The following is a 27,247-nucleotide window of genomic DNA, read 5'->3' on the forward strand; positions in this document are numbered from 1 at the left end:
GGGCGTTGGGCCACCACGAGCCAGAACAGCTTCAATGAACCTTGGCATAGATTCTACAAGTGTCTAGAACTCAATTGGAGGGATGCGACAATATTCTTCCACAAGAAATTCCATAATTTGGTGTTTTGTTGATGTTTGTGGAAAACGCTGTCTCAGGCACCTCCCCAGAATCTCCCGTAAGTGTTCAATTGGGTTGAGATCTGGTGACTGAAACGGCCATGGCCTATGGTTTGCGTAGTTTTCATGCTCATCAAACCATTCAGTAACCACTCGTGCCCTGTGCATCCTATGGGGACATAGCCATGATAGCCAAAATAGCATGATGGGATGTTAATTGATTAATTTACTCAGGATCCACACCTGTGTGGAAGCACCAGCTTTCAATTAACTTTGAATCCCTCATTTACTCAAGTGTTTCCATTATTTTGGCAGTTACCTGTCGCTGGTCCAGAGGCTAATGGCTAGCATGCTAACATTGTCACAATCCCATTCAGGATCAACACTGATTTAGCTGTTGGATGAGGGCTAAATTAGTGAACAGAAGATCTATTCTATCTCCTCCATAAAAACAAATGTCTTATATCATCAAATCAAGCCCACAGGTAGGTTTTAATTGAAATGTGTATAAAAGGAATGAAAAACAGTGCTTGGTTTAAAGGACAAGAACACTCCATCATACAATCGGGATTCTACTGGAGAAGCCCTCCATCTCGACTCCCACAATCCATCTTGGCCAGACAGGATGTAGACCCATAAACATGGTTCGTGTTGGAGTGTACAGTACATCTCTTCACCTGTATGATTGCATAAGGGCATCATCACAGTGGAGGAGTAGAGGGCTGGTTGAGCATGGAAGAAACTAGCCTTGTACTAGCATCCTGATTTCGCAAGTTTACATTCCGTTTCACTACACAGATTGAATCCATGATCAGGATGGTCTTACGAGGCTAGGAATTAGGCCTGAAACCTACAACTGTGAGATGTTTGGTGTGGCCTTTGGTTTTCTCCTTCCCTATGGTGTCACAGCACTGAGTGAGTATGGTATATTCTCCTTAGACAGCCTGAGAGAATCTCACAGTCAATCTGTCCTCACACAGGGCTTCAACAGTACACAGTTGATATGTAGAGGCACATTTCCCCATGAGAAGAGACTTGATGGGACACAAGGCCAAGGAGTGGAACAGGAGACGGAGTGAGGCAGGAAAAAGGAATAACAGAGTGTTTCATATTTCTGATGGTGTGACCAACCAGACACAAGTGTCTGTCTTTGGAATGCTCAAACAATTCTGTTCCTGTAGATATTTGTACAGTTACAGTACTTGATGTGATTTATTAGGATCCCCATTAGTTGTCGCCATTAGCGACAGTCTTACTGTGGTCCGACACATAACAAAAAAGACATTAGAGACAAGACTTTACAATTGGCATACATTTAGAAACATTAACATGGAGTGTGCGTGCATCTATCAGTAACACATACGTGTCAGTACATACACACAACAAGTAGGTCACATGGGGGAGAGGCGTTGTGCCATGAGGTGTTGCTTTATTTGTTTTCTGAAACCAGGTTTGCTCCTCACTTGCGCCATATAAGATGGGAGTTCCATGCACTCATGACTCTGTATAACACTGTATGTTTACTTGAATTTGTTCTGGACCTGAGGACTGTGAAAATAGCCCTGGTGGGATGTCTGGTGAGGTAAGTCTGTGTGTCAGTGCAATGTGTCAGTGCTGTGTGGAAGTTGACTATGCAAAATATTTGGAATTTCCTAAACGTTAATAATTTGTACCAAGTACAATTCTTAGCTTTAGAGATGGTCAGGACCAGTTTATTACTGGCCACCGATTCCAAAACAGACTGCAACTCTTTGTTAAGGGTTTCAGTGACTGATGCGTATATGGTTGAATAATCAGCATACAGTGGCAAGAAAAATATGTAAACCCTTTGGAACTACTTGGATTTCTGCATAAATTGGATCTGATCTTCATCTAAGTCACAACGATAGAAAAACACAGTGTGCTTAGACTAACACACTAATTATTGCATTTTTGTCTATATTGATACATCATTTAAACATTCACAGTGTAGGTTGGAAAAAGTATGTGAACCCCTAGGCTAATGACTTCTCCCAAAGCTAATTGGAGTCAGGAGTCAGCTAACCTGGAGTCCAATCAATGAGATGAGATAGATGTTGGTTAGAGCTGCCTTGCCCTATAAAAAAAACTCACAAAATTTGAGTTTGCTATTCACAAGAAGCATTGCCTGATGTGAACCATGCCTCGAACAAAAGAGATCTCAGAAGACCTAAAATTAAGAATTGTTGACTTGCATAAAGCTGGAAAGGGTTACAAAAGTATCTCTAAAAGCCTTGATGTTCATCGGTCCACAGTAAGACAAATTGTCTATAAATGGAGAAAGTTCAGCACTGTCGCTACTCCCTAGTGGCCGTCCTGCAAAGATGACTGCAAGAGCACAGCGCAGAATGCTCAATGAGGTTAAGAAGAATCCTAGAGTGTCAGCTAAAGACTTACAGAAATCTCTGGAACATGCTAATATCTGTTGTCACGGTTGTTGTAAGAGACAGACCAAGGCGCAGCGTTTGTTGAGTTCCACATATTTATTTAAGATGAAACTTCTTCAACCAAAACAATAAACAAGCAACATAACGTGACTACGTGGTGAAACAAGCACCAACACAAACAATATCCCACAAACACAGGTGGGAAAAATGGCCACCTAAGTATGATCCCCAATTAGAGGCAACGATTACCAGCTGCCTCTAATTGGGAACCATACAAAACACCAACAAGAAATATTGAACTAGAACACCCCCTAGTCACGCCCTGACCTACTACACCATAGAGAACCAAGGACTCTTTATGGTCAGGGCGTGACATCTGTCGACGAGTCTATGATACGTAAAACACTAAACAAGAATAGTGTTCATGGGAGGACACTACGGAAGAAGCCACTGCTGTCCAAAAAAACAAAAGTCTGAAGTCTGCAAACGTGCTCCTGGACATTCCACAGTGCTACTGGCAAAATATTCTGTGGACAGATGAAACTACAGTTGAGTTGTTTGGAAGGAACACGCAACACTATGTGTGGAGAAAAAAAAGGCACAGCACACCAACATCAAAACCTCATCCCAACTGTAATGTATGGTGGAGGGAGGAGCATCATGGTTTGGGGCTGCCTCAGGGCCTGGACAGCTTGCTATCATCAACGGAAAAACTAATTTACAAGTTTATCAAGACATTTGCAGGAGAATGTTAGGCTATCTGTCCTCCAATTGAAGCTCAACAGAAATTGGGTGATGCAACAGGACAACGACCAAAACACAGAGGTAAATCAACAACAAAATGGCTTCAACAGAAGAAAATATGCCTTCTGGAGTGGCCCAGTCAAAATCCTAACCTCAACCCCATTGTGATGCTGTAGCATGACCTCAAGAGAGCAGTTCACACCAGACATCCCAAGAATATTGCTGAACTGAAACAATTTTGTAAAGAATGGTCCAAAATTCCTCCTGACCGTTGTCCAGGTCTGATCTGCAATTATAGAAAACGTTTGGTTGAGGTTATTGCTGCCAAAGGATGGTCAACCAGTTACTAAATCCAAGGTTTCACATACTTTTCCCACCCTGCCTTGTGAATGTTTGCAAGGTGTGTTCAATAAAGACATTGAAACGTATAATTGTTTGTGTGTTATTAGTTTAAGCAGACTGTATTTGTCTATTGTTGTGACTTAGGTGAAGATCTGATAACATTTTATGACCAATTTATGCAGAAACCCAGGCATTTCCAAAGGGTTCACATACTTTTTTTGCCACTGTACATGGACACATATGCTTTGTTTAATGCCAGTGGCAGGTCTTTGGTAACAATTTAAAAGAGTAGAGGCCCTAGAGAGCTGCCCTGCGGTACCACACTTTGTTTGACATGAGAAGCTTCCATTAAAGAAAATCCTCTGAGATATATTACATTGCCATATCGTGGATTCAGAGCTGAGGTTGAAAAACCATAACACATACGTTTTCCCAACAACAGGTTATGGTCAATATAACATGCTGCACTGAAATCTAACAGTACAGCTCCTACAGTCTTTTTATTATCAATTTCTTTCAACCAATCATCAGTCATTTGTTTCAGTGCATTACATGTTGACTGCCATTGTCTATTAGCATGATGAACGTCCTGTTAATTTGTTTACAAAGAAATGGCACTGTATTTGGTCAAACAATTTTTTCCCAACAGTTTGCTAAGAGCTGGCAGCAAGCTGATCGGTATGCAGTTAGAACCATCAAAGGCCACTTTACCACTCGTGGGTAGCTGTCACGCTCTGACCTAGGAGAGCTGTGTTTTTCTGTTTAGTTAGGTCAGGGTGTGATAGATGGGTGGGCATTCTATGTTTTTGTTTTCTATGTTTTGGCCAGGTATGGTTTCCAATCAGAGGCAGCTGTCTATCGTTGTCTCTGATTGGAAGCCATACTTAGGCAGCCTGTTTTTCCTGTGTTGGTGTGGGTAGTTGTTTTCCGTTTTGTAAGTAGTACCTGACGGAACTGTTGGCTGTCGTTTTGTTGTTTTCTGTTTAAGTGTCATCATTAAAGTAATTATGAGCACTCTACACGCTGCGCCTTGGTCCCCTTTATACGACCCGCGTTACAGTAGCGGAATGCCTTTGGCTTCCCTCCAGGCCTGAGGACAAAGACTTTCCTGTAGGCTCAGATTACATATTTGACCGATAGGAGTGGCTATAGAGTCAGCTACCATCCGCAGTAGTTTTCCATATACAGTGCATTCGGAACGTATTCAGACCCCTTGACTTTTTCCACATGTTGTTACATTACAGCCTTATTCTAAAATGGATAAAAAAAATGTTTTTTTTCCCTCATCAATTTACACACGATACCCCATAATGAGAAAGCAAAAACAGGTTTTTAGAATTTTTGGCAAACGTATAACAAAACAAATGAAATATCACATTCACGTAAGTATTCAGACCCTCTACTCAGTACTTTGTTGAAACACCTTTGGCAGCGATTATAGCCTCAAGTCTTATTGGGTATGACGCTACAAGTTTGACACACCTGTATTTGGGGAGTTTCTTCTCTGCAGATCATCTCAAGCTCTGTCAGGTCAGATGGGGAGCGTTGCTGCACAGCTATTTTCTGGTCTTTCCAGAGATGTTTGGGTTCAAGTCCGGGCTCTGGCTGGGCCACTCAAGGACATTCAGAGACTTGCCCTGAAGCCACTCCTGCGTTGTCTTGGCTGTGGGCTTAGGGTCCTTGTCCTGTTGGAAGGTGAACCTTCGCCCCAGTCTGAGGTCCTGAGCATTCTGGAGCAGGTTTTCATTAATTAAGGATCTCTCTGTACTTTGCTTCATTCATCTTCATATTTTGCCCATCTTAATCTTTTCTTTTTATTGGCCAGTCTAAGATATGGCTTTTTCATTGCAACTCTGCCTAGAAGGCCAGCATCCCGGAGTCGTCTCTTCACTGTTGACATTGAGACTGGTGTTTTGCGGGTACTATTTAAAGAAGCTGCCAGTTGAGGACTTGTGAGGCGTCTGTTTTTCAAACTAGACACTCTACTGTACTTGTCCTCTTGCTCAGTTGTGCACCGGGGCCTCCCACTCCTCTTTCTATTCTGGTTTGAGCCAGTTTGCGCTGTTCTGTGACGGGAGTTGTACACAGCGTTGTACAAGATCTTCAGTTTCTTGGCAATTTCTCGCATGGAATAGCCTTCATTTCTCAGAACAAGAATAGACTGACGAGTTTCAGAAGAAAGTTATTTGTTTCTAGCCATTTTGAGCCTGTAACCGAACCCACAAATGCTGATGCTCCAGACACTCAACTGGTCTAAAGAAAGCCAGTTTTATTGCTTCTTTAATCAGGACAACAGTTTTCAGCTGCACCAACATAATTGCAAAAGGCTTTTTTAATGATCAGTTAGCCTTTTAAAATGATAAACTTGGATTAGCTAACACAACGTGCCATTGGAACACAGGAGTGATTGTTGCTGATAATGGGCCTCTGTACGCCTATGTAGATATTTCATAAAAAATCTGCCGTTTCCAGCTACAATAGTCATTTACAACATTAACAATGTCTACACTGTATTTCTGATCAATTTGATGTTATTTTAATGGACAAAAAAATGTGCTTTTCTTTCAAAAACAAGAACATTTCCAAGTGACCCCAAACTTTTGAGCTGTAGTGTATGTGGATGATCTTGTTCCTGTAGTATTTGCAAACACCCTGGTAGGTTGATTAATAACCTGAACCAGATTACAGGCACTGGTTACAGTGAAAAACTTCCTCTTGAGCAGACAGCTTGATGGAAACCAGTCAATATTCAGGTCCCCAAGAAAGCAGACCTCTCTGTTTACATCACATACACTATCAAGCATTTCACACATATTATTTAGATACTGATTGTTAGCACTTGGTGGCCTATAGCAACACCCCTAAAGAAAAGGCTTTAGATGTGCCAGGTGAACCTGCAACCACAACACTTCAATAACACTTGACATAAGATCTTCTCTAAGCATTACAGGGATATGACTCTGAATATATATTGCAACACCTCCCCATAAACATTCCTGTCTCTTCTATCAATGTTATATCCTTGTATTGCTACTGCTGTATCATCAAATGAATTATCTAAGTGAGTCTCAGAAGTGGCTAGTATATGAATCTTATCTGACGTAAGGCGGGCATAGCGCGGTACATCAGAAAGCGGGGTCTCACATCCTGTGGTACATTTGCAGTGATGTCACCTCCACATCCTGTGGTCTGGAGTTCAGAGCGTTCCCAGTGGGGCTGTATCCGGCTGAGCGCCCCGTGGGGCTGAACCCTGTGGTGCGTCCCAGAGGGGTGAAAGCGGTGGTGAGTGTGACGGCGGGACGGCGCAGAAAACGGTTGGACGTCACCAGGTCCCCGTAGCCCGCCGCATGCGAGAAGGCATAGCCGGAACGGCGGGTGCTGGTGTGGCGAATCCGGACACGGCGGGCTAATGGAGGGGGCGCGGCCTTGGCCTGTCTCACCTTGAACATCACCTGGTGGAAATGGGAGGGATAGGCTTAATCTTAGATTCAGTAGATGTGCCACAAATGGCACCCTATACCCATAATGGGCCCTGGTCAAAAGTAGTGCACTATATAGGGAATAGGGTGGTATTTTGGGACTGGGATTGTAGGTCAGATTTCCACTTGTTGTTCATCATTTTGAAATAAGACCTTTTGGTCAGTGTTTCTAGAAGACAGTGTGTGATTGGTCAGTGTTCCAATAAGACAGCGTGTGATTGGTCAGTGTTCCTAGAAGACAACATGTGATTGGTCAATGGTCCCACCTTGTCGTTGATAGTGGGGCGGAGCTGTATTAACAGGAAGCGGTAGGCAACCACAGGAAGTACACAGAGGATGGAGGTAAGCAGGATGGTCAGCCACACGTTGGGCTGGTTCAGGGAGTTCCTGGCTGTGCCTGAGACACACACACACACACACACACACACACACACACACACACACACACACACACACACACAGACACAGACACACACACACACACAAACCTGTCTAGAGTTTGTCCTGGCTCAAGATAGTTTTGCAGTGATGTGTTGTGTTGTGTAGTGCGGTGGTGTGTTGTGCTGTGTTGTGTAATGGTGTGGTGTGTTGTGGTGTGTAGTGGTGTGTTGTGGTGTGTTGTGGTGTGTTGTGCTGTGTTGTGGTGTGTTGTGGTGTGTTGTGTAGTGGTGTGTAGTGCGGTGTGTTGTGGTGTGTAGTGTTGTGGTGTGTTGTGTGGTGTGTTGTGTAGTGGTGTGTTGTGTTGTGGTGTGTAGTGGTGTGTTGTATAGTGTAGTGGTGTGTTGTGTAGTGGTGTGTTGTGTTGTGAGGGCGCTGTTCACCGATGAAGGGGAAGGATGCAGGGAAGATGAGGTACGTGCCGTTGCTGTACATGGTGAAGGTGACAGTAAAGTACATGGCCAGACTCCCCCACACAAAGAAGTGGTTCACCGCTGTCCAGTAGGACATGTCCAGACACAGCTACAGTGCAGACGGGGGTGGGGGGGGGGGGTGAAATATTCATCTGATGAATAAAGACGGACACAGACTGACAAGCAATGACAGACAGGCACACGGACATGTCAATGGACTAACAGTTTTCAATCAGGGCAGGTAGTTCACCATAGAAATTAGAGTCTAGCTTTCTCAAGTCAAAGTTTAGAAATAAGAAATATTTTTTTATCTGGGTCCATTTTACATTGATTACATTTTTTCCAGTACTTGACTGTGGTCCCAATGTATTGTACCATCTGTACTGTAATGGATTGTACTCTACTGTAATGTATTATACTGTACTGTAATATATTGTACTGTAATATATTGTATTGTACTGTAATACATTGTACTGTACTGTAATACATTGTACTGTACTGTAATACATTGTACTGTAATGCATTGCACTGTGCTATAATATATTGTACTGTAATACTTTGTACTGTACAGTAATGTATTGCACTGTACTGTAATATATTGTACTCTGATGCATTGTACTGTACTGCATTGTACTGTAATGTACTGCAATGTATTTTACTGTAATGTATTTTACTGTAATGTATTTTACTGTACTGTAATGTAATTTATTGTACTGTAGTGTCATTTATTGTACCGTACTGTAATGTAATTTATTGTACTCTAATGTAATGTATTTTACTGTAATGTAATTTATTGTACTCTAATGTAATGTATTTTACTCTAACGTATTGTACTGTAATGTATTTTACTCTAATGTAATTTATTGTACTCTAATGTATTGTACTGTAATGTATTTTACTGTAATGTATTGTACTGTACTCTAATGTAATTTATTGTACTGTACTCTAATGTAATTTATTGTACTGTACTCTAATGTAATTTATTGTACTGTACTCTAATGTATTGTATTGTACTGTAATATAATGTACTGTAATGTATTTTACTGTAGTGTAATTTATTGTACTGTAATGTATTTTACTCTACTCTAATGTATTGTATTGTATTGTACTGTAATTTATTGTATTCTAATGTATTGTATTGTACTGTAATGTATTTTACTGTAATGTAATTTATTGTACTGTACTCTAATGTAATGTATTGTACTGTAATATAATGTAATGTATTGTACTGTACTCTAATGTAATTTATTGTACTGTACCTGTATACAGACAGTGATGACCAGACAGGTCTGTGCCAGCAGGGCGAAGGACTGGTAGTCAGCAATGTCTTGCCCGTCGTCTCGGACCGTGTTGTACATGGCAGCGTAGGGGATGTAGAATAGCACTACTGAGCTGTAGATACTGTGGAGGGCACACTTAAAGAAGGCTGTCTTACTGAAGTACTGATTCATCTGGCCTGGAACGTACAGCTGGGGGTGCTGGAAACTCCACATGTCATTCACATCCTAGACACCGGGGGGAGACAGTGAGGTAAGAAAAACATTCTCAATTACACAAATCTAAATGTGTGGGAGAAACACCAGAAATGCACAAGCATATTGCATAAACACATTAATTCCTGCACACACACATGAACACATTAATTCCTGCACACACACATGAACACATTAATTCCTGCACACACACAAACACATTGACATCACACACGTTTTACCTGGTCAAACAGACTCATACCCAGTACAGGAAGTGCTGTGTAGACTAGGTTATACAACGTGATGAACCACTCGTCATACACCGTCTGGCAGAAACACAATCAGATCATCACAGACAAATAACTTTATATATCTGAAAATACTGAACAGTTGTTAAAGGGAGAGTGCAGTCAAAAACGGGATTTTCTTGTAATTTTTAAAAATAGATTTCCACACTACAAGGTCGAAATAACACTCTGAAATAGTGTAAATGATGATAATGCCCTTTTAGTGTAAGAGTTTATTTATTTGAATTTTTTACACACTTTTTCTCCACAATTTCGTGATTTCGATCTTGTCTCATCGCTGCATCTTCCCAATGGGCTCGGGAGAGGCAAAGGTCGATTCATGCGTCCTCCGAAACATGACCCACCAAAATGCGCTTCTTAGCACCCGCTCCCTTAACCCGGAAGCTAGCCACACCAATGTGTTGGAGGAAACACCGTTCAACTGACGACCGAGTCATCTCGTAGGCGTCTGGCCCACCACAGGGAGTCGCTAGAGCGCGATGAGCCAAGTAAAGCCCCACCCCCCGGTCAAACCCTCCACTAACCCGGACGACGCTGGACCAATTGTGCGCCGCCCTATGGGACTCCCGGTCACGGCCGGTAATGACTCAGCCTGGGATCAAACCCCAGGCTTTAGTGACGCCGCAACACTGCGATACAGTGCCTTAGACCACTGTGCCACTTTTTTTAGAGCTTTTTGTTGTTGTTGTTGTCTGACAGCATGCCATCACAATCTGATGGGATTATTCTGACCAATGACCAGTCATCTTTTTTACATTTTTTTTTTATTTGCATGTGTTTCCTCCTACTTTGAAGGGGTAAGCGGGGTAGGCTCTCTAGAGTCTAGATGATTCTATCTGCCAATCAGGGCTGTGTATGTAAATAAATAAGCATTTGTATCAACACGCCCACACGACCAGACTGAGCAGTTCAATGGCAAAAGGAGGCTCAGGGAATTTATTTTTTAATTGTTTTATTTCACCTTTATTTAACCAGGTAGGCAAGTTGAGAACAAGTTCTCATTTACAACTGCGACCTGGCCAAGATAAAGCAAAGCAGTTCGACACATACAACAACACAGAGTTATACATGGAGTAAAACAAACATACAGTCAATAATACAGTAGAAAAATAAGTCTATATACAATGTGAGCAAATGAGGTGAGATAAGGGAGGTAAAGGCAATAAATAGGCCATGGTGGTAAAGTAAATACAATATATATTATATGAAATAAATATTAAATAAATGACTAAACATATATTTGGAGTTATTTTCATGAAACTAACACACACACAGTGATTTATTAGAAATACAGCGATGATTTAAAAATCTAATGGCTGCACGGGGCTTTAAAGAAATAGAAGTAGAGGAGTAAACGAGTTGCTTTGGAATTCAACGTTGGGTTGACTGAAGTTGAAGAAATGAAAACATGCAGGGTCTCTCTCCCCCCTCTCTCCTCTCTCTCCCCTCTTCTCCCTCCTCTCTCCCCTCTTCTCCCCCCCTCTCTCCTCCCTCTACCCTCTTCTTTCTGTCTTACCTGTGCTGAGAATCCGCAGAAGAAGGCGTACCAGAAGTGGACGAAGGTAAAGGTGAAGTTCTTGTAGAAGAAGTAACGCAGGAACTTACACATCCTCAGGTAGGACCAGCGACCGTGGACCAGGAGGAGGCGCTGTCAATTAAATGAAAAAAAACCAACTTAATTTTAAATCGTACAAACAACAGACTAATAGAACATTAAATCACTGATAAAATTCCAAGATAAAAATGTGGGTTTTGCATTGTGATTTAAAAACGTCACTGATGTGTCAGTGGCCCTCTTACCTCCAGGAAGCGGAACTGAGCAAAGGAGTAGTCTGAAGAGAGGACTGCCTGCATCCCTTCCTGACCGCTTATACCTACACCTATATGAGCAGCTGGAGAGAGCGAGGGGAGGGAGAGAAAGGGGAAGAAAGAGGGGGAAAGGAGAGAGAAGGTAAACATTGTTCAGGACCATTGGGTTCAGAGGGTTAAGCTCAAGTTCATAACTTTTCTCTCCGCCGCATAATCATACAGAGTCTGTTTTTCCCTAACACTCCACATGGTTAAGTATTTGACTGGTGTAGTTATCTGATCCTAGATCTGTAGTCAAAGGGTGCTCCTATATGGACCCTGGTCAAAAGCAGTGCACTATCTAGGTGATAGGGTGCCATTTTGGACAGTATATTGTAAGTTACCTTTAATCATGCTGACGTCGTTGGCCCCGTCTCCTATGGCCAGAGTGACGGCCTGTTTGTATTTCTTGACCAGCTCCACCACCTGGGCCTTCTGTAGTGGAGTCACTCTGCAGCAGATCACTGTCTTACACAGACAGGCTGTACGCAGGAACAGCAGCTCCATGCTACGCTCTAGGGCATAGGCCTGGTGGGGGAGGGGGAGAGAGGGTAGGTTAGAGTAGAGTCTAATCTAATGGTAACAGATCAAATATGGATGTCCAGATCCTATTAAACTGATCAGAATCAGATCAAATGTCTAAAATGTATCTAATCCTTTTAACATGTCTTATCTGTCACAAATGTGTCTTATCTGTCAAAAAAGGTGTCTCATCTGTCAAAAAATGTATCTTATCTGTCAAAAAATGTGTCTTATCTGTCGAAAATATGAGCACAATCAGATATTTCCCACAATAAGGAATCAGGGCTCATGTTAGTGCAAGATTTACAGTAAATAGGACTGTAATGTCTCACCAGACTACAGTAAATAGGACTGTAGTGTCTCACCAGACTACAGTAAATAGGACTGTAATGTCTCACCAGACTACAGTAAATAGGACTGTAGTGTCTCACCAGACTACAGTAAATAGGACTGTAGTGTCTCACCAGACTGATATACAGTAAATAGGACTGTAGTATCTCACCAGACTACAGTAAATAGGACTGTACTGTCTCACCAGACTGATATACAGTAAATAGGACTGTAGTATCTCACCAGACTGATATACAGTAAATAGGACTGTAGTGTCTCACCAGACTGATATACAGTAAATAGGACTGTAGTATCTCACCAGACTACAGTAAATAGGACTGTAGTATCTCACCAGACTACAGTAAATAGGACTGTAATGTCTCACCAGACTACAGTAAATAGGACTGTAGTGTCTCACCAGACTACAGTAAATAGGACTGTAATGTCTCACCAGACTACAGTAAATAGGACTGTAGTGTCTCACCAGACTACAGTAAATAGAACTGTAGTGTCTCACCAGACTACAGTAAATAGGACTGTAGTGTCTCACCAGACTGATATACAGTAAATAGGACTGTAGTGTCTCACCAGACTACAGTAAATAGAACTGTAGTGTCTCACCAGACTACAGTAAATAGGACTGTAATGTCTCACCAGACTACAGTAAATAGGATTGTAGTGTCTCACCAGACTACAGTAAATAGGACTGTAATGTCTCACCAGACTACAGTAAATAGGACTGTAGTGTCTCACCAGACTACAGTAAATAGAACTGTAGTGTCTCACCAGACTACAGTAAATAGGACTGTAGTGTCTCACCAGACTGATATACAGTAAATAGGACTGTAGTGTCTCACCAGACTACAGTAAATAGAACTGTAGTGTCTCACCAGACTACAGTAAATAGGACTGTAATGTCTCACCAGACTACAGTAAATAGGACTGTAGTGTCTCACCAGACTACAGTAAATAGAACTGTAGTGTCTCACCAGACTACAGTAAATAGAACTGTAGTGTCTCACCAGACTACAGTAAATAGGACTGTAATGTCTCACCAGACTACAGTAAATAGGACTGTAGTGTCTCACCAGACTACAGTAAATAGGACTGTAGTGTCTCACCAGACTGATATACAGTAAATAGGACTGTAGTGTCTCACCAGACTGATATACAGTAAATAGAACTGTAGTGTCTCACCAGACTGATATACAGTAAATAGGACTGTAGTGTCTCACCAGACTACAGTAAATAGGACTGTAGTGTCTCACCAGACTACAGTAAATAGGACTGTAGTGTCTCACCAGACTACAGTAAATAGGACTGTAGTGTCTCACCAGACTACAGTAAATAGGACTGTAGTGTCTCACCAGACTACAGTAAATAGGACTGTAGTGTCTCACCAGACTGATATACAGTAAATAGAACTGTAGTGTCTCACCAGACTGATATACAGTAAATAGGACTGTAATGTCTCACCAGACTACAGTAAATAGGACTGTAGTGTCTCACCAGACTACAGTAAATAGGACTGTAGTGTCTCACCAGACTGTGTCCGTTGATGACCAGGCCATAATCCCCGTTCACCTCCTCGTCCCTGACCACCTTCGGCTTGTTACCCAGCGTCCTCTCTGGCGTGAAGTTGGCCGCCTCCTCTGCACCTGGTTTCATGGTGCTCCATGCATTCCTGGTTCAATACAAAACAAATCCTTTCATCTCATTCTATTCCACCATGTCGATGTTATCAACCTGGGATGGGATGTTATCAATCTGGGATGGGATGTTATCAACCTGGGAAGGGATGGGATCTTATCAACCTGGGATGGGATGGGATGTTATCAACCTGGGATGGGATGTTATCAACCTGGGATAGGATGTTATCAACCTGGGATGGGATGTTATCAACCTGGGATAGGATGTTATCAACCTGGGATGGGATGTTGTCAACCTGGGATGGGATGGGATCAACCTGGGATGGGATGTTATCAACCTGGGATAGGATGGGATGTGATGGGATGTTATCAACCTGGGATGGGATGTTATCAACCTGGGATGGGATGTTATCAACCTGGGATGGGATGTTATCAACCTGGGATGGGATGTGATGGGATGTTATCAACCTGGGATGGGATGTTATCAACCTGGGATGGGATCTTATCAACCTGGGATGGGATGTTATCAACCTGGGATAGGATGTTATCATTCTGGGATGGGATGTTATCAACCTGGGATGGGATGTTATCAACCTGGGATGGGATGTTATCAACCTGGGATGGGATGTTATCAACCTGGGATTGGATGTTATCAACCTGGGATGGGATGTTATCAACCTGGGATGGGATGTTATCAACCTGGGATGGGATGTTATCAACCTGGGAAGGGATGTTATCAACCTGGGATGGGATGTTATCAACCTGGGATGGGATCTTATTAACCTGGGATGGATGTGATGGGATGTTATCAACCTGGGATGGGATGTTATCAACCTGGGATGGGATCTTATCAACCTGGGATGGGATGTTATCAACCTGGGATGGGATGTTATCAATCTGGGATGGGATGTTATCAACCTGGGATAGGATGTTATCAACCTGGGATTGGATGGGATGTTATCAACCTGGGATGTGATGTTATCAACCTGGGATGGGATGGGATGTTATCAACCTGGGATGGGATGTTATCAACCTGGGATGGGATGATATCAACCTGGGATGGGATGTTATCAACCTGGGATGGGATGTTATCAATCTGGGATGTGATGTTATCAACCTGGGATGGGATGGGATCTTATCAACCTGGGATGGGATGTGATGGGATGTTATCAACCTGGGATGGGATGTTATCAACCTGGGATGGGATGTTATCAACCTGGGATGGGATGGGATCAACCTGGGATGGGATGTTATCAACCTGGGATGGGATGTTATCAACCTGGGATGTGATGGGATCTTATCAACCTGGGATGGGATGGGATGTGATGGGATGTTATCAACCTGGGATGGGATGTTATCAACCTGGGATGGGATGTTATCAACCTGGGATATGATGTTATCAACCTGGGATGGGATGTTATCAACCTGGGATGGTATGTTATCAACCTGGGATGGGATGTTATCAACCTGGGATGGGATGTTATCAACCTGGGATGGGATGTTATCAACCTGGGATGGGATCTTATCAACCTGGGATGGGATGTGATGGGATGTTATCAACCTGGGATGGGATGTTATCAACCTGGGATGGGATCTTATCAACCTGGGATGGGATGATATCAACCTGGGATGTGATGTTATCAACCTGGGATGGGATGTTATCAATCTGGGATGTGATGTTATCAACCTGGGATGGGATGGGATCTTATCAACCTGGGATGGGATGTGATGGGATGTTATCAACCTGGGATGAGATGTTATCAACCTGGGATGGGATGTTATCAACCTGGGATGGGATGTTATCAACCTGGGATGTGATGGGATCTTATCAACCTGGGATGGGATGGGATGTGATGGGATGTTATCAACCTGGGATGGGATGTTATCAACCTGGGATGGGATGGGATGTTATCAACCTGGGATATGATGTTATCAACCTGGGATGGGATGGGATGTTATCAACCTGGGATGGGATGTTATCAACCTGGGATGGTATGTTATCAACCTGGGATGGGATGTTATCAACCTGGGATGGGATGTTATCAACCTGGGATGGGATGTTATCAACCTGGGATGGGATGTTATCAACCTGGGATGGGATGTTATCAACCTGGGATGGGATCTTATTAACCTGGGATGGATGTGATGGGATGTTATCAACCTGGGATGGGATGTTATCAACCTGGGATGGGATCTTATCAACCTGGGATGGGATGTTATCAACCTGGGATGGGATGTTATCAATCTGGGATGGGATGTTATCAACCTGGGATAGGATGTTATCAACCTGGGATTGGATGGGATGTTATCAACCTGGGATGTGATGTTATCAACCTGGGATGGGATGGGATGTTATCAACCTGGGATGGGATGTTATCAACCTGGGATGGGATGATATCAACCTGGGATGGGATGTTATCAACCTGGGATGGGATGTTATCAATCTGGGATGTGATGTTATCAACCTGGGATGGGATGGGATCTTATCAACCTGGGATGGGATGTGATGGGATGTTATCAACCTGGGATGGGATGTTATCAACCTGGGATGGGATGTTATCAACCTGGGATGGGATGGGATCAACCTGGGATGGGATGTTATCAACCTGGGATGGGATGTTATCAACCTGGGATGTGATGGGATCTTATCAACCTGGGATGGGATGGGATGTGATGGGATGTTATCAACCTGGGATGGGATGTTATCAACCTGGGATGGGATGTTATCAACCTGGGATATGATGTTATCAACCTGGGATGGGATGTTATCAACCTGGGATGGTATGTTATCAACCTGGGATGGGATGTTATCAACCTGGGATGGGATGTTATCAACCTGGGATGGGATGTTATCAACCTGGGATGGGATCTTATCAACCTGGGATGGGATGTGATGGGATGTTATCAACCTGGGATGGGATGTTATCAACCTGGGATGGGATCTTATCAACCTGGGATGGGATGATATCAACCTGGGATGTGATGTTATCAACCTGGGATGGGATGTTATCAATCTGGGATGTGATGTTATCAACCTGGGATGGGATGGGATCTTATCAACCTGGGATGGGATGTGATGGGATGTTATCAACCTGGGATGAGATGTTATCAACCTGGGATGGGATGTTATCAACCTGGGATGGGATGTTATCAACCTGGGATGTGATGGGATCTTATCAACCTGGGATGGGATGGGATGTGATGGGATGTTATCAACCTGGGATGGGATGTTATCAACCTGGGATGGGATGGGATGTTATCAACCTGGGATATGATGTTATCAACCTGGGATGGGATGGGATGTTATCAACCTGGGATGGGATGTTATCAACCTGGGATGGTATGTTATCAACCTGGGATGGGATGTTATCAACCTGGGATGGGATGTTATCAACCTGGGATGGGATGTTATCAACCTGGGATGGGATGTTATCAACCTGGGATGGGATGTTATCAACCTGGGATGGGATCTTATCAACCTGGGATGGGATGTGATGGGATGTTATCAACCTGGGATGGGATGTTATCAACCTGGGATGGGATCTTATCAACCTGGGATGGGATCTTATCAACCTGGGATGGGATGTTTTCAACCTGGGATGGGATGTTATCAACCCGGGATGGGATGTTATCAACCTGGGATGGGATGTGATGGTTCATTCTGGTTCTGAAGAACTGCAGCAATGACAGGCATTGTTCCAATCCCACTTTACAACCAGTCATCTAATCAGTCTCTATGAAATGCCATTATTAGTTGAATAAGGTGTATTGGTGCTGGGTAGGAACTAAACCCTGGACAAATGGTGTTAGTATTGAGGCGGGCAGGGTTATGTGGTTCTGATGTCACACCCTCTGACCTCAGTTCCTGTCTGACATCGTCTGAGTTGTTGGCCGACATGATGAAGATGTCGTTCATCTCCTCTCGCAGCATGTTGCAGGAGTAGCCAATGTTCTCCGCCGTCTCTGTCACATGACAAAAACACACAATATGATAGGTGGAGACAGACACAGTGATGTGGACATATGGTCCTACACATCAAAGGAGGTTGGTGGCACCTTAATTGGGGAGGACGGGCTCGTTGTAATGGCTGGAGCGGAATGAGTAAAATGGTATCAAATACATGCCACCAGAGGTCTCTTCACAGTCCCCAAGTCCAGAACAGACTATGGGAGGAGCACAGTACTACATAGAGCCATGACTACATGGAACTCTATTCCACATCAGGTGACTGATGCAAGCAGTACAATCAGATTTAAAAAAACAAGTACAAATACACCTTATGGAACATCGGGGACTGGAATAGAGTGAATGGAACGATATCAAACATGAAAACAGTGCGTATGATACCGTTACATTCACTCCATTTTGACCAATATTATGAGCCCGTCCTCCTGTAGCCCCATCCCACCAGCCTCCTCTGGGTTAGACATAGAGATCGACGTGGCTTAAATACCTTGATGGTTTGGATGAAACAACAACATCGTTGTCCAAAATAAGATACAAATTATTCATTTTTACCAACACTTTAAAGGTCCAATGCAGCCATTTGATCTTAACATCAAATCTGGGTAACAATTAAGTACCTTACAGTTATTATCTTCAATTAAAATTGGAAAAATAAATAAATAAAATTGCTTCTTTGCAAAGAGCAATTTCTCACGCAAGAATTTTGCTAGGACTCTCTGGGAAAACCTATTATTATTCCGTTATATGTGAGGCAGATAGCTGAGAGTATGTTGCTTGGTGACTAACCCTGTTTGTCGCCAGTGAGCACCCAGATCTTGATGTCAGCTTTGGCAAGCTGCTCGATGGTCTGTGGCACACCATCCTGGAGCTTATCCTCTATGGCGGTAGCTCCCAGCAACTACACACACACATACACACACACACACACACACACACACACACACACACACACACACACACACACACACACACACACACTTAATTACAATCCTTTCTCTATCAGTAAGAGCTAAAACTGCCCCTGGTTCAGTGTTCAGGAAATACCATCAGGTCTTTTTATATCTTTAATCTGTCAAAGCTAAACTGACCCTGGTTCAGAGTTAATTTGCTGTTAAAATATGAAATTAAGTAGGAACTTTTAATTGGGGAGTTTATTTACACATTTCACTGGATTGTGTGTGTTAAATGGTAGCCCAATCGGGTGTGTTTAACTCCTTCCTACCATCAGGTCTTTCTCTATCTCCTCATAGAGCACGTCTAGTTTGTCCTCTCTGTCCTCCAGGGCTGTGCTGGCCTCATGGTGGCGCTGTTTCCAGCTGCTGAAGTATTCCTCATCCAGGTCCTTATAGGCTAGAGCCAGGGTCCGTAGACCCTCACCAGCAAACTCCTGTAGGGACAGAACACACACACATCATTTTTATGGAACGTGATTTGGATGGTTTATATTTTGAGCCACTCTTTCACAGAAGTACAGGAAGGAAGAGAGAGGCAATACACACTCAGACTCTCTCTCTCTCCCTCTTCCTCTCTCTCGCTCTTCCTCTCTGTCTCCCCCTCTCTCCTACACAGACACACACGCACACTCACACGCAGATGCACACGCACACACACACACCAGAGGAGGCTGGTGGGAGGTGCTATAAGAGGACGGGCTCAATGTAATGGTTGGAACAGAATCAATGTTTCCATGTGTTTGATACCATTCTGTTTATTACAACTTCCTCTTATAGCTCCTCCAACCAGCCTCCTCTGACACACACACACTTACATTGAGGTGTTCAGTGGTGACGTCCATCAGCTTGGTACAGGACTGGTGCAGCCTCTCATAGACCATGGTGTCTGCTCCTTTACAGTATAAACACAGCTTCCCCTCTGGACTCCGCACTGTAACACACACACACACACACACACACACACACACACACACACACACACACACACACACACACACACACACACACACACACACACACACACACACACACACACACACACACACACACACACACACACACTATAGTAAGAATTATGTTTGCATAGACATCTTACAATGAGCAGATAGGAACTTAAATCTACCATGATACGTGTTTCCAGAGGTGTGTTTACCAATGACGGACATCCTCTTGCGGACGTTGTTGAAGTCAAGGATGGCGAGGAGTTCGTAACTGTGTTGTTCTCCCATCTCTACGATGGTGACGCTCTCTGGCGTGCGAGAGCGGAACACAAAGCCAAAATTGCGTGCAGCGGTTACCAAGGCACCTTCATCAGGGGACTGGGCCTGGTACAGCAGCTCACCTGTACAGAGGGAGTGAAGTCATTTCCTGTTGTTAGAGTCAGTGGGTGTCGTTTTCTCTCTATCTCTACATCCTCTCTGCTCTGTGATCCAGAAACCGATGAGTGGTCAAGTGCTCGAGGAGATGTCGATTTGTTAGTGGGCGAATGGAACAGTGTTCTTCCCTCCTTGATAGCAACTTTTCATTGAGGATCATGTGTATCATACCTGGGTCCTTAGTGGAAGAATTTTGAAATCAGCTTTTGTTTTGTCAGAGGAGAAAAGCATGCAAACATTTAAAAACAAAAATGTTACTTATCTTCTTATCTATAAAATGTCTTGAACAACTAACTTCATCATGTAACACATTTAATTTGGGATCCACCCCTGTAAAGGTGCCTGATGATGCGTGAGTAGAGAAGGATTGTATCGTTTCATACAAGCACATTTTCGTCCACGATCTCCCTCTCCTCACCGCCGCTCCTCGATTACCTTTGACCTTTTTCCAAAGGAGGCGAGAGAGGATGCAGGAGTTGGAGAAAATCCAAATCAAATACATTTTTATTGGTTACATACACATATTTAGCAAATGTTATTGCAGGAGTAACGAAATGCTTGTGTTCCTAGCTCCAACATTGCAGTAGTATCTAACAATACACAACAATACACACAAATCACAAATCTAAAAGTAAAAGAATGGAATTAAGAAATATATAAATATTAGGACGAACAATGTCAGAGTGGCATTGACTAAAATACAGTAGAATAGAATATAGTACATACATATTAAATTATTAAAGCAGTATGTAAACATTATAAAAGTGGCTAGTGTTCCATTATTAAAGTGACCAGTGATTCCATGTCTTTGTATACAGGACAGCAGCCTCTAAAGTGCGGTGTTGAGTAACCAGGTGGTAGATGGCTAGTGATGGCTATTTAACAGTCGGATGGCCTTGAGATAGAAGCTGTTTTTCAGTCTCTCGGTCCCCGCTTTGATGCAACTATACTGACCTGGCCTTCTGGATGATAGCGGGGTGAACAGGTAGTGGCTCGGGTGGTTGATGTCCTTGATTATCTTTTTGGCCTTCCTGTGTCATCGTGTGCTGTAGATGCCCAAGATGGCAGGCAGTGTGCCCTCTGGGATGCGTTGGGCAGACCGCAGCACCCTCTGGAGAGCCTTGCGGTTGAGGGCGGTGCGGTTGCAGTACCAGGCAGTGATACAGCTGACAGGATGCTCTCAATTGTGCATCTGTAAAAGTTTGTGAGGGTCTTACGGGCCAAGCCAAATTTCTTAAGCCTCGTAAGGTTGAAGAGGCGCTGTCTGTGTGGGTGGACCATTTCAGATTGTCAGTGATGTCTAAGCCGAGGAACTTAACTTTTCACCTTCTCCACTGCGGCCCTGATGCAATGGCGATTGCATCATCTGTGGATCTATTGGGCGGTATGCAAATTAAAGTGGGTCTAGGGTGTCAGCTAAGGTGGAGGTGATATGATCCTTAACTAGCCTCTCAAATCACTTCATGATGACAGTTGAGTGCAATAGGGCGATAGTCATTTTGTTCAGTTACCTTTGCTTTCTTGGGTACAGGAACAATGGTGGACAACTTGAAGCAAGTGGGGACAGCAGACTGAGATAGGGAGAGATTGAATATGTCTGTAAACACTCCAGCCAGCTGGTCCGCGCATGCGGCTAGGGATAGCGTCTGGGCCAGCAGCCTTGCTAGGGTTAACACGCTTAAATGTCTTACTCATGTCGGCCACGGTGAAGGAGAGCCCACAGTCCTTGGAAGCGGACTGCGTCGATGGCACTGTGTTATGCTCAAAGCGGGCGAAGAAGGTGTTTAGCTTGTTCGGGAGCAAGACGTTGGTGTCCGCGACGTGGCTGGTTTTTCCTTTGTAGTCTGTGATTGTCTGTAGACCCTGCCACATACGTCTCGTGTCTGAGCCGTTGAATTGCGACTCCACTTTGTCTCTGTATGGATGGGGACAGTATATCCGGAGAGGGCCATGATTCCGTGAAACAGCGTATGTTACAGTCCCTGATGTCTCTCTGGAAGGAGATCCTCGCCCTGAGCTCAATCAACTTTATTGTCCAAGGACTGAACATTAGCAAGTAAAATACTTGGAAGCCGTGGATGGTGTGCACGCTTCCTGATTCGGACTAGAAGTCCACTCCGAATACCTCTTATCTGCCGGCGGAGTCTTGTAGCAGCCTCTGTAATAAGTTAAATTGCACTGGGGAGTACGAACAAAGGATCCAATTTGGGAAAATCGTATTTCTGGTCGTAATGTTGGTGAGTTACTGTCACTGATATCCAAAAGTTATTTCAGGCTGTAATAAAACAAAACTTTCTGGCTAATAATGTAAGAAATAACACACAAAAAAATGAAATACTGCCAAATTGCTTAGAAGCTAGAAGCAGAGCTGCCATGTGTCATCGACGTGTGTGTAGGTGGCAAGGAAGTCAGGCGCAGGAGAAACCAACTTGGTATAACTGGAGTTATTTAATAAAGAATAAACAAACAAACTCCAAAACCAACGTATATAAAAAATAACATGGGTAAAAAATACCCGTAGCTCACCAATACAAAATACACGAAACCGATAACAAACAAAACAATCTCGGACAAGAACATGACGGAAAACAGAGGGTTAAATACACAACATGTAATGAATGGGATTGAAATCAGGTGTGTAGTAAAACCAGACAAAACCAATGGAAAATGAAAAATGGATCAATGATGACTAGAAGACCGGTGACGTCGACCGCCGAGCACCACCCGAACAAGGAGGGGCATCGACTTCGGCAGAAGTCGTGACACCATGTCTGTCAGCGCCATCTTAGATCCAATTAAGAAAAGGCCTATCTCTCTCTCTTTCTCTCGCTCCCTCTCCTGCTTTTTTTGTTGCATACATACATGAATATGGATAAACACACAGTCTTCCCTTTCAGACACACACAATCTCAACATCTCAAAATTGTTTCATTAACAAACACATGCATCCCGCTATCACAAACTCTCTCTCTCTGTCTCTCTCTTTCTCCCCTCTCCTCTCGCTCCTCACCTTCTATTTTCTCCTCAGCCATAACAGTGTGACAGAGGGCCAATAGTCTGAAGAAGGACTGGACTTCAGGACTCTCCAGCTTCAAAGCCTCCACCAGGGAGTGGTCATGGAAGGAGAAGTGATGATCAGCCAAAGGGTTGAATGACCAGTCCACTGTCTCTGTGTTCTGGGGGACAATGGGTGTAGAGAGAGAGAGTAGAGAGAGAGAGAAAGCCTTGTGCTACTCATGTTCTTGACCAGCAGTAAGTACTAGCAGTAAGTACTAGAAGTAAGTACTAGCAGTAAGTACTAGCAGTAAGTACTAGCAGTAAATACTAGCAGTAAATACTAGCAGTAAGTACTAGCAGTAAGTACTAGCAGTAAGTACTAGCAGTAAGTACTAGCAGTAAGTACTAGCAGTAAGTACTAGCAGTAAATACTAGCAGTAAATACTAGCAGTAAGTACTAGCAGTAAGTACTAGCAGTAAGTACTAGCAGTAAGTACTAGCAGTAAGTACTAGCAGTAAGTACTAGCAGTAAGTACTAGCAGTAAACACTAGCAGTAAGTACTAGCAGTAAGTACTAGCAGTAAGTACTAGCAGTAAGTACTAGCAGTAAGTACTAGCAGTAAGTACTAGCAGTAAACACTAGCAGTAAGTACTAGCAGTAAGTACTAGCAGTAAATACTAGCAGTAAGTACTAGCAGTAAATACTAGCAGTAAGTACTAGCAGTAAATACTAGCAGTAAATACTAGCAGTAAATACTAGCAGTAAGTACTAGCAGTAAATACTAGCAGTAAATACTAGCAGTAAGTACTAGCAGTAAGTACTAGCAGTAAGTACTAGCAGTAAATACTAGCAGTAAGTACTAGCAGTAAGTACTAGCAGTAAGTACTCATAAATCTAATACTAACCTCGTTGATCTCCTGTCTCTGGCCAGTGTAGCCAAATACTTCCCCTGGAAAAAAAGATGGATATTGGATGAGTTAATGTATTTGTATTTGTATTTATTACAGATCCTCATTAGTTCTTGCCAAAGCAACAGCTATGCTTCCTGGGGTTTATTACAGATCCTCATTAGTTCCTGCCAAGGCAACAGTTATGCTTCCTGGAGTTCGGCAACATTTGAAAAACATTACAATACATTCATTACAGAATTCACAACACAAAATCCATGTGTACGTGTGTGTATAGTGCGTATGTTATCATGTGTGTGTATGCATGTCTGTGTCTATGTTTGTGTTGCTTCACAGTCCCCGCTGTTCCATAAGTTAGTATTTTAACCTGCTTTTTGAATCTGATTCTACTACTTGAATCAGTTACTTGATGTGGAATAGAGTTCCATGTAGTCATGGCTCTATGTAGTACTGTGCGCCTCCCATAGTCTGTTCTGGACTTAGGGACTGTGAAGAGAGCTCTGGTGGCATGTATTTGATACCATTTTACTCATTCTGTTTAGTCACCTCAACTTTCTCAATTTCCCCATTATTCATTACGAGATGTAGTTGAGGTTTAGGGGTGTAGTGAATGATTTTTCCCAAATACAAAGCTTAAAGTCCCGTGGAAGGGACACCGATCCCGGAGAAGTTATTAATGGGTGCGTGCTTATTAGTAACTGGAATAAGCAATTTAATAAATGTGTCAAGTGCAACATCTGGTTGCTCCTCATTACACACCACAGACCAGCAAATATTCTTTACATCATCAACAGGAATTACTACAAAACTTCTTGCATGACCTCCTATACACTATATTAGGCCCAGCCTTTGGAACTTTGGTTTTCCTAGATATGGCTATTATATTGTGATCATTACATCCTATGGATTTGGATACTGCTTTAAAGCAAATTTCTGCAGCATTAGTAAAGATGTGATCAATACATCTTGATGATTTCATTCCTGTGCTGTTGCAGGCATTGGTTACAGTTTGAAGTTTTTTTCCTGAGTGGGCAGCTTGATGAGAGCCAGTCAATATTTAAGTCACCCAGAAAATATACTTCTCTGTTGATATCATATACATTATCAAGCTTTTAACACATATTATCCAGATACTGACTGTTAGCACTTGGTGGTCTATAGCAGCTTCCCACCAGAATGGGCTTTAGGTGAGGCAGATGAACAATATTTAACATTAGATCATCTCTAAGCTTTACAGGAATGTGGTTCTGAATATAGACCGCAACACTTCCCCCATTAGCATTTCTGTCTTTTCGGTAGATGTTATAACCATGTACTGCGACCACTGTATCATCAAAGGTATTATCTAAGTGAGTTTCAGAGATAGTCAGAATGTGAACGTCATCTGTTGCAAGCGAGTTATTGACTTCATGGACCTTGTTTCTCAGGCTGCAGATGTTAATATGGGCTATTTTTAGCAATTTTCTGGGTTGCTTGCTTGTTTTTAATGCTTTACTGGGAAACTTATCAGATGTAGACTTGCTCATGTTATTTATATTGGAGCTGATAGTGCAGGGTGAGCTGCACAAAGTGGTCTTCCTACGAGTACACACTGCCTCAGTGCTAAAAGTGTAACTCTGGTTCATAGGCTCATGATTACCGCATACAATAGCTGAAGGATCAACAAAGGTATTCAGGGCATTTAAGGGGAAATCAATTAAGTTACTTACATTGTGTCTGCCAACGCCCCTAGGATAATGTACATTTGATGCAGCATTATGACGACTCACTGTCACAATGGTAGGGATTAACAGAGCTGGTCTTGGGTTATTGATGGTTCTTCTGTGTGTGTGTGTGTGACATGAATGTGCGTGTGTTTCTGCGTCTGTCCATACACACTTTCTTGCCTGCCTATGCACTATCTGAACATCACCGTAGCTCTCCCTATGTACCATCTGAACCTCACCGTAGCTCTCCCTATGTACCATCTGAACCTCACCGTAGCTCTCCCTATGTACCATCTGAACCTCACCGTAGCTCTCCCTATGTATCATCTGTACCTCACCGTAGCTCTTCCTATGTACCATCTGAACCTCACCGTAGCTCTCCCTATGTAGCATCTGAACCTCACCGTAGCTCTCCTTATGTACCATCTGAACCTCACCGTAGCTCTCCCTATGTACCATATGAACCTCACCGTAGCTCTCCCTATGTACCATCTGAACCTCACCGTAGCTCTCCCTATGTACCATATGAACCTCACTGTAGCTCTCCTTATGTACCATCTGAACCTCACCGTAGCTCTCCCTATGTACCATCTGAACCTCACCGTAGCTCTCCCTATGTAACATCTGAACCTCACCGTAGTTCTTCCTATGTACCATATGAACCTCACCGTAGCTCTCCCTATGTACCATCTGAACCTCACCGTAGCTCTCCCTATGTAGCATCTGAACCTCACTGTAGTTCTTCCTATGTACCATCTGAACCTCACCGTAGCTCTTCCTATGTACCATCTGAACCTCACCGTAACTCTTCCTATGTACCATCTGAACCTCACCGTAGCTCTTCCTATGTACCATCTGAACCTCACCGTAGCTCTCCCTATGTACCATCTGAACCTCACCGTAGCTCTTCCTATGTACCATCTGAACCTCACCGTAGCTCTCCCTATGTACCATCTGAACCTCACCGTAGCTCTCCCTATGTACCATCTGAACCTCACCGTAGCTCTTCCTATGTACCATCTGAACCTCACCGTAGCTCTCCCTATGTACCATCTGAACCTCACCGTAGCTCTTCCTATGTACCATCTGAACCTCACCATAGCTCTCCCTATGTACCATCTGAACCTCACCATAGCTCTCCCTATGTACCATCTGAACCTCACCGTAGCTCTTCATATGTACCATCTGAACCTCACCGTAGCTCTTCATATGTACCATCTGAACCTCATCGTAGCTCTTCCTATGTACCATCTGAACCTCACCGTAGCTCTC

General features: G+C 43.3%; 1 protein-coding gene across 2 annotated transcripts in view; it reads right to left on the bottom strand.

The window, feature by feature from the left end:
- Positions 1-1,411: 1,411 nt before the first annotated feature.
- The window catches only part of LOC106585897 (putative phospholipid-transporting ATPase IM), a 62,292-nt gene continuing 36,456 nt past the window's right edge, over positions 1,412-27,247 (bottom strand). For both annotated transcript variants that reach the window (XM_082968717.1, XM_014172622.3), the window contains 16 exons: positions 24,267-24,310; positions 23,374-23,539; positions 20,141-20,329; positions 19,803-19,918; positions 19,257-19,421; positions 18,821-18,932; positions 17,925-18,030; positions 13,961-14,102; positions 11,911-12,094; positions 11,519-11,610; positions 11,235-11,366; positions 9,653-9,736; positions 9,198-9,443; positions 7,909-8,047; positions 7,354-7,484; positions 1,412-7,060 (listed from right to left, as the gene is read on the bottom strand). In XM_082968717.1, coding sequence (XP_082824843.1) covers positions 6,749-7,060; positions 7,354-7,484; positions 7,909-8,047; positions 9,198-9,443; positions 9,653-9,736; positions 11,235-11,366; positions 11,519-11,610; positions 11,911-12,094; positions 13,961-14,102; positions 17,925-18,030; positions 18,821-18,932; positions 19,257-19,421; positions 19,803-19,918; positions 20,141-20,329; positions 23,374-23,539; positions 24,267-24,310 — 2,360 coding nt within the window. In that variant the 3' untranslated portion in view covers positions 1,412-6,748. The remainder of the gene's footprint in view (positions 7,061-7,353; positions 7,485-7,908; positions 8,048-9,197; positions 9,444-9,652; positions 9,737-11,234; positions 11,367-11,518; positions 11,611-11,910; positions 12,095-13,960; positions 14,103-17,924; positions 18,031-18,820; positions 18,933-19,256; positions 19,422-19,802; positions 19,919-20,140; positions 20,330-23,373; positions 23,540-24,266; positions 24,311-27,247) is intronic.

Source organism: Salmo salar, chromosome 24 (assembly GCF_965601325.2).
Source record: "Salmo salar chromosome 24, fSalSal1, whole genome shotgun sequence".
Classification (NCBI taxonomy): Eukaryota; Metazoa; Chordata; class Actinopteri; order Salmoniformes; family Salmonidae; genus Salmo; species Salmo salar.